The 8,987-nt window shown below is 40.8% G+C and overlaps 1 protein-coding gene across 1 annotated transcript in view; it reads right to left on the minus strand.

Annotated features, from left to right (window-relative positions):
* Positions 1 to 2,098: 2,098 nt before the first annotated feature.
* Positions 2,099 to 8,987, minus strand: part of LOC135093127 (chitooligosaccharidolytic beta-N-acetylglucosaminidase-like) — a 22,062-nt gene continuing 15,173 nt past the window's right edge. Inside the window, 5 exon segments of the mRNA XM_063992034.1 lie at positions 2,099 to 2,832; positions 3,077 to 3,490; positions 5,800 to 5,907; positions 7,980 to 8,126; positions 8,853 to 8,987. The exon segment at positions 8,853 to 8,987 is cut by the window's right edge and continues 154 nt beyond it. Coding sequence (XP_063848104.1) covers positions 2,656 to 2,832; positions 3,077 to 3,490; positions 5,800 to 5,907; positions 7,980 to 8,126; positions 8,853 to 8,987 — 981 coding nt within the window. The 3' untranslated portion in view covers positions 2,099 to 2,655.

Raw genomic sequence — 8,987 nt, forward strand, 5'->3', positions numbered from 1 at the left:
AATGACACTCAACTGTCCCCCTCTTCTACACTGAACATCCTCGGTCTGTCCTTTACTTATAATCTGAACTGGAAACTTCACATCTCATCTCTAGCTAAAACGGCTTCTATGAAGTTAGGTGTTCTGAGACGTCTCCGCCAGTTTTTCTCACCCCCCCAGCTGCTAACTCTGTACAAGGGCCTTATCCGTCCATGTATGGAGTATGCTTCACATGTCTGGGGGGGTTCCACTCATACTGCTGTTCTAGACAGGGTGGAATCAAAAGCTTTTCGTCTCATCAACTCCTCTCCTCTAACTGACTGTCTTCAGCCTCTCTCTCACCGCCGCAATGTTGCATCTCTTGCTGTCTTCTACCGCTATTTTCATGCTAACTGCTCTTCTGATCTTGCTAACTGCATGCCTCCCCTCCTTCCGCGGCCTCGCTGCACAAGACTTTCTTCTTTCTCTCACTCCTATTCTGTCCACCTCTCTAACGCAAGAGTTAACCAGTATTCTCAATCATTCATCCCTTTCTCTGGTAAACTCTGGAACTCCTTGCCTGCTTCTGTATTTCCACCTTCCTATGACTTGAATTCCTTCAAGAGGGAGGTTTCAAGACACTTATCCACCAATTTTTGACCACTGCTTTGACCCTTTTAGGGACTGGCATTTCAGTGGGCATTTTTTTTATTAGATTTTTGTTGCCCTTGGCCAGTATCCTTCCTACATAAAAAAAAAAAAAAAAAAAAAAAAAAAAAAGTCTTTGGATTGAAAATAAGGATAGGGAAAGTAGGAAGGAACCGAAAAGGGGTTACTGTCAGTTACCTTAGACACCTGAGTTTCAGTGAAGAAAAGAAGACGAGGCTTAGAAGAGGAGAGGTGGTGTTCTACAGAGTAAAAATTAGATCTTAGACCGCAAATGTTGCAGAAGTTGATGAAGAAAAAGTTGAGCGGGGTGTCACGACACTTAGGGTTGTCGACAGAAAGGCAGTCCGACCTGGGGACATTTGTGGTTCCCTCCCCAGATGGGAACTCCGAGGCTGGTGTAGGAGTCGCCATGATAATTTTGAAATTTTGAGTGAAGGGTGTGCTTGTAATTTTGTGTGGAAGACGAGAGTTGTCTTTAGAGGGCAGGCTGTGACTGCCCCCTTGTGTTGTGAGACACAAAGGGAAACGTTCAGTGAGGTCACAGCTGGGTTTAATGTTAAGTTGACAGCACAACCTGATCCAGTGATTTAGACCTCACTGGAAGTAATTATCGTTTCATCAGGTTCCTATTGCCTCCTCATTTTATATATATATATATATATATATATATATATATATATATATATATATATATATATATATATATATATATATATATATATATATATATATATATATATATATATATATATATATATATATTCACTTTTCCTGGATTTTTTTGTAACTATCCCAATCCGCCACCTCTCCCCTCCCCCAAAAAAAAAGAAAAAAAATTTTATATATATATATATATATATATATATATATATATATATATATATATATATATATATATATATATATATATATATATATATATATATATATATATATATATATATATATATATATATATATATATATATATATATATATATATAAATTTTCCTTTTTTGGGGGGGGGAGGGGGGAGGTGGCGGATTGGGATAGTTACAAAAAAATCCAGGAAAAGTGAAAGTCCCCGTATTCCAAATAAAGCTGAAAAGATATAGTAAAAAAGGAATAAACCCTATCCGACATCTGGTGCGTATATACTCGTATATCTATATCTATCCATCTCTCTCTCTCTCTCTGTATATATATATATATATATATATATATATATATATATATATATATATATATATATATATATATATATATATATATATATATATATATATATATATATATATATATATATATATATATATATATATATATTTTTTTTTTTTTTTTTTTTTTTTTTTGTTTGTGTGTGTGTGTGTGAGTGTGTGTGTGTTTGTGTGTGCGCGCACTCTGAGAGCTCTGCTTTTCTTCTTTTTTTTCTTATTGTGACGAGCAAAACTGTACCTGTTTAACTCCTTTCGTGTGTAATGACATTCATGTAGTCTTTTCAGGTGGGAAGCAGTTTATTCAAGCCCATGTTTTACTCATATCATAAGCATATCTGGGTAGCGAAAACGAAATGAGACAACATTTATCATAAGGCCCTTATTCCTAAGTGTTTTGGCTTCTTATGTAAGTTACGTTTAAGAGACTCTAGTGGAGGTTACTGGAGTTTTCAAGGATGCTTTCATGATTCTAGTGATAGTTTAACAAGGGTTGCAACACTATCAGTGGTAAATATATCCTTGAGAACTTGACTAATCATTGCTGTAACCTCTGGAAATTGTCGTAATACGATGACAAAGCGTTTAAGAGTATAATCCTAAGACAACAAGAGCAAAGGAAAGCACCGCCACCGGCCATCACTACAGATGTGTAGATGCCAACCAGTGCTTGGCCAAAACTAAGCAGGAACCACAAGCCAAGGCTGCACTTGTATACTATAAAGACCAGCACAATTAGAGGAGAGGACACACTGCTAACAACTGTGTGGCAACATATAACAGGGGCTCTAGTTCTGGTGGCACCACTGGGACTGGGTCCTCTCAGCACCACTAATTATAGATAACAGAGACCCTCGTTTTGGTGGCACCACTGGGGCTGGATCCTCTCTGACAGGACACCGCGTTTCACCAGGCGTTGGCGGTGATGGATCAGACGGAACTCTGCCTGCTTCCATCCAGTAGGTGGGTTGGTCCAGAGCCGCTCAGCCAACGCTGCTCCTCTCGGCCACAGCTTGAGAGGGAAACAGACCACCATCACTGTCATACACCATTATTCAGCATTGTCATTCACTAACCTGCCATACTGACCTGTTCACTGGCTGGCTGACTGGCTAACATAAGAACTCAAAAAATAAAGGGACCTGCAAGAAACCATCAGGCCTACACGTGGCATTCCCAGCATGAAACGTACCTACCTATTTCCATCTATCGTCTCACCCACCCAGAAGTTAACAAGAGGCTGGAGCATGACTCACCTTGGCATCTAGGTTGTGGTCGTCCACCTGTTCGGTCCACAGCGCCGCCTCGCCGCCCAGGATGAGGTTGGCATATGTGGAGTTGGTGAGATTGAGCGCCATCTGGTGCGGACTGTTGTCGTACACTTTCTGCCAACCACTGTAGGGGCTGCACCAGTTGTTGCCCTCGCCCACCCACGCCCCGAATCCACAGTCCAGATACCAGGCGTCGTAGTTGCTGAAGATGAGGCGGTAACCCTTTTGTAGCAGCTCGGCGATGAGGGGGTCGTGGCCCGTGGTCCACACCTGAATGATGTACTGCGAATTGTTGAGAAAACGGTCCACGCGCCCCGCCTCTGTCAAGTGTGATGTCCACAGGATTCCCGGTACCTCCACACCCTTGTTCGCAGCTGTTAACAATTTGTGGGACTTCTCCTGAGAGGATAGAGTAGATTAGAGATACAAGTGTGTTTCTACTTATGAACCATATTATAAAATACTACTACGTTGCATCTCCACTACATTTGTACATTATCATTAGGAGAAACACTCTCGAGAATCTGGATAATCATCCCTATGGCCTTTAAAAATAGTCGTGGTGAGAGAGCAAAGCGTTTCAGAATACGGACCTAATACCAGGCCAGCAATCCCACACGGACAGGCCCAGACAAAGCACCACTCATTCCCATAAACATTATTCACACTCTTAGCCCCATCGGCAAAGTGTGCAGGAGTGACAGCTAGATGCGGTCTGATCAATAAGCAAAAATGAAGTCGAGACAACACATACGAATTGACACAATGAATCAAACAAACCAGTTTCATGAAACATTACGAACTACCCATATGAAACCGAAACGAAAACAGAAGCACACGTAGAAGCAGAGGCAGTAAACAATACTTAAATCAAGATTTTAACAATTATATGTACATGTTACAATTACTAATACTGCAGATGACGCAAAGGTTCAAGTAAAATCGGTGTCAAATCTAAAGTTGACTCATGAGGAGAGAATGGATGAAGTAGAAGTGACAACAGTGAAGGAAAGGAGAGAATAAATGGTTGTGAACACGCTGAGTAGAGCAGTAAAGCGACAACAACGGAAGAAAGGAGAGAAAAGTTGTGATCACGCTGAATAGAACAATAAGGTTCCTTTCACACGTATCGACTTTTCGCCGTAGGCCGTCCACGACACGACATCGTGCTCTCTAATAACTATGGTTGTCTATGGATGCTTTCACACGTAACGACCACGGTCGAATCGTTGTCACCAGAACTTCTATGTGATGCCGGTGCGACGAAGCGCCTTGGACGGCGTGAAATAAACATGGTACTCTTTGGACCCATTTAGACTTGACCTTTCACCGTCTCGACTCAACGACGACGTTATTTCATCACTTACCTCTTACCTGCACAGTCTTGCCTACCAGTGACAAAGTAGAGGACTCAGCCTGTTAAGGAGCTCATCAAATGAATCTCTACTCTTTCTAAAATAATTGAAATTTTTTTTTTCCCTGTCACTTCTGTGCTCCCCATACAGAGTAACAAAAGCTTCCACCACAGGTCTGGCACTATTAATACCAAGCATTTCCTGCCACGTAAACGTTTTTTTTTTTCTTTTTTAATATAAGTAGTAAAGGAGGAGCAAGTGTTTTTTGTGCTTTCATATTGAAAAACTAGAAGCAACTAAAGGTACACCACATGGTCGTGTCAATGTGTGGACGGCCTTAGTCGTGCACACAATGTCGTATTGTCTGGAATACATGGAGTTCGGTCATGAACGGCGAACAGCAAATAGTCGATACGTGTGAAAGAAGTCTTACGAAACAAAAGTGGAGGAAAGAAGAAAAACGAGGGTTATGATCAGGCTAAGTGGAGCAATAGCGGAACAACAGTGGAGGAAAGAGGGAAAGAAGAGTTGTGATCACGCTAAATAAAACAGTAAGAGGATTGGATGTGGAAAGAGAGAATCTTCCGATAGAGAATAACGGGATCGCGAAAGAACAAGAAAGCAAGAGCACGAACGGAAAAAGATTAACCACTTAAACCAATTCATAACTCTTGACTACACTCTTTGGGAACTGGTACTTCAGTGAATCATTTTTTTAAGGCTTTGTGTTCCCTTATTCCATAGCTCTTACATAAAAAATAAATAAATAAATAGACAATCATATGAAGTTGGAGAAAAAAAGATATGGAGAAAGAATACTGTTTACTGCAACTAAGTGCATGTATGCGGAATCAAAAGCATTTCGTCTTATGAGCTTCTTTCCTCTAACTGATTGCCTTCAGACTCTCTCTGCCCTGCGGTGTTGCATTTCTTGCTTTCTTCTACCGCTACTTTCAGGCTAACGACTCTTCTTACCTTACTAATTGCATACCACACCTCCTCTCACGGCCTCGCTGCACAAGACTCTCTACTTCCTCTCATCCCTATTCTGTCTGCCTCCCTAATCCAAAAGTTTACCAGTATTCACAATTGTTCATCCCTTTCACTGGTAAACTATGGAACCTCGTGCCCGTTTCTGTACTCCCCCCCTTCCTCTGACTTGAGCTTTCAAGAGGTATGTTTGAAAATCTCTAATTTTGGATAGTCCTTTTAAACTTTTTCATTTAGGGACTAACATCTCAGTGAGCTTTTTTTTTAGTAATTTTTGTAGCCCTTGACCAGTTCCTCTCTAGAAAAAAAAAAAAAAGTAAAATGTGCGAGAACTCAGCACAACTGCATTGCAGATTCACTCACTTGGAAGATGCTCCACTGCTGGTAGTAAGCGTCAGCATGCAGGCCATACCCGTTCCTCGTCATCCAGGAGATGATCTCATCTGTTGTATTCCAACAGTTGAGATTGACCTGTGGTGGAAAGAGTGTAAGTGCGTGAAGATGTATTACATAAGAACATAAGAACATAAGAAATAAGGGAAGCTGCAAGAAGCGACCAGGCTTACACGTGGCAGTCCCTGTATGAAATATACCTACCTATTTCCTTCTATTTTCCCCATCCATAAACCTGTCTAATCTTCTCTTAAAGCTCTCTAGTGTCCTAGCACTAACAACATGATTACTGAGCCCGTTCCACTCATCTACCACTCTATTTGAGAAACAATTTTCTCCTATCTCCTTCCTAATTTTTTCCTAATTTGTTCAAGCTTGAACCCGTTATTTCTTGTTCTACCCTGCTTGCTGATCCTAAGAATTTTGCCTACATCCCCCTTGTTATATATAACCCTTATACCACTTAAAAATTTCTATCAGGTCCTCTCTTAACCTACGTCTTTCTAAAGAATGTAAATTTAACAACTTCAATCTCGCCTCGTAAGGAATACTCCGCATCCCCTACATCATTTTAGTCATTCTCCTCTGTACTGATTCTAATAGACCTATATCTTTCCTGTAATGTGGGGACCAGAACTGCACAGCGTAGTCTAGATGAGGTCTGACCAGCGCCAAGTATAACTTTAACAATACTTCCGGCCTTCTACTTTTAACACTCCTAAAAATTAATCCTAGTACCCTATTTGCCCTGTTTCTGGCTTCTATGCATTGTTTCCCTACAACGGAGTTCAGAGCTAACTATAACTCCTAAATCTTTCTCGTACCCTGTACCTACCAGAGTTTGGTTGTTTAATGTGTGCCTACTGTGTGGGTTTCCTCTACCTACGCTAAGTACTTTGCATTTGTTGATATTAAATTGCATTTGCCATCTATCCGGCCATTCATTCATTCTATATAGATCTGCCTGCAAGGCGATAGTATCCGATTCTGACCTAAGTAATCAACCTATCTTTGTGTCATCCGCAAATTTACTAACATCACTACTAATTCTACTATCCAAGTCAGTGATATATATTAGAAATAACAATGGGGCTAATACTGATCCCTGTGGCACCCCACTAATTACATGACCCCACTCAGATTTCGAGCCGTTTATTACAACACTTTGTCGCCTGTCACTAAGCCATGACCCTATCCAGCCTAACACCTTCCCATCTATCCCGTGTGCCCTAATCTTTCTCAGGAGCCTTTGATGGGGTACCTTGTCAAATGCTTTACTGAAGTCCAGATATAAGATATCATAACCATCACCATTATCTACTGCCTCGTACACTTTACTGTAAAAACTTAACAAGTTTGTCAGGCAAGACTTTTCCTTCGTGAAGCCATGCTGTGACTGATTTATCAAGTTATGTTTGTCTAAATGTTCCCTAATGTTCCTCGCTATTATTGACTCTAACATTTTACCTACAATTGAAGTTAAGCTAACAGGTCTATAGTTAGACGCTAAAGTTTTATCTCCTTTCTTAAAGATGGGTACTACATTAGCCTGCCTCCACATTACTGGTACCTCACCCGACTCCAGTGATTTCCTAACGACAGAAACTAACGGCTCACTAATAATCTCTTTGCATTCCTTTAGTACTCTGGGATATATTTCATCTGGTCCTGGTGTCTTGAACTTTTTCAGCCTATCTATCTCCTGTTCCATTATCTCCCTAGTTATGGAAATATCTGTCAGCTTCTCATTCTCATCTGTTCTAAACACCTGTTCACTATCTGGCATATCCTGCATGTTTTCCTGGTTGAAGACAGTTAAAAGATACTCATTCAGAAGTTTACTAATCTCCTCCCCAGAACTAACCAGCTCCCCATCTGCTGCCTTTAATGGACCTATAGTGTCCATATTCTTCGTCCTATATACCTGATAAAATCCCTTGGGGTCCGTCTTTGTTGCTGTTGTTGCTGGCGTTGATAGTGGTGGTGATATGGTAGTGGTTATAAGGATAAGGATTGTTGAACCTGTGGATGGTAGAGAGAGAGAGAGAGAGAGAGAGAGAGAGAGAGAGAGAGAGAGAGAGAGAGAGAGAGAGAGAGAGAGAGAGAGAGAGAGAGAGAGAGAGAGAGAGAGAGAACAACTCACAACTCACCTCATCACCTCCATAGTGGAAGAGATCAATGGGGCCAAACACATCCACAAACTCCTTATAAACCTGCCCTAACACGCTATACATGTTGGGGTTGGCCAGGTTGAGTTGGCCACACGGAGGCTCCACACAGTAACTCTGCCACGGCTCCTGAAATGTAAAAATGCCACACTAGTTAACACTTGGCGCTTTTGTATCTCATAGTGTTTGTCTTTTCTCTCTCTCTCTCTCTCTCTCTCTCTCTCTCTCTCTCTCTCTCTCTCTCTCTCTCTCTCTCTCTCTCTCTCTCTCTCTCTCTTTCTGAAGTGAGGATGTAGGTTTCAAATAAAGACATAACTATTTTTTTCTTCTTCATGGGAGTTTTTGTGATTGTAGTTATAGTTTATCATGGTTCCTGCATCACCAATGAGGAAAAAAGAATAGGAACTTTACAAATCATCTCTATAGCCTTTAAAAAATAGTTCTGATGAAAGCATAAAGCGTTTAGAACATAACAACATAAGAAAAAGGGAAGCTGCAAGAAGCCATCAGGCCTACACTTAGCAGTCTCTGCATGAAAGATACCTACCTTTTTTTCACCTATCATTCTCAGCCTAACCTTCATTGTCTAGCCTTCTTTGAAATCTTCCTTATGACTTAGCACTACCAATCTAATCTAGCACCCTATTTGAGAACAAGTTTCTTCATATCTCTTTTTTTTTTTTTCTTCTTCTGTAACTTTATCAAGGTTCAACCCATTATTTATTGTCCTGTCCTGATTACTGACCCTAAGAATTTTGCTTATGTCACCTTATATCATAGTTATCTAAATTACAAGGCAGACTCATTCTTACAGAAAATACAGTTAGGTAAGCTTAATTTAATTTCCACACTTGCCTTGTTGACGCACACCGCCAACTTGCCAAGGCCTTGCATCTCTCCCCACTGCCATCCATTGCCAACGTGAGCCGGGGCATCAAACTCAGGTAGGACACGAATGCCTCTCACTTTGGCGTAGTGTAGGATCTCACG

This window comes from Scylla paramamosain, chromosome 41 (assembly GCF_035594125.1).
Source record: "Scylla paramamosain isolate STU-SP2022 chromosome 41, ASM3559412v1, whole genome shotgun sequence".
Lineage (NCBI taxonomy): Eukaryota > Metazoa > Arthropoda > Malacostraca > Decapoda > Portunidae > Scylla > Scylla paramamosain.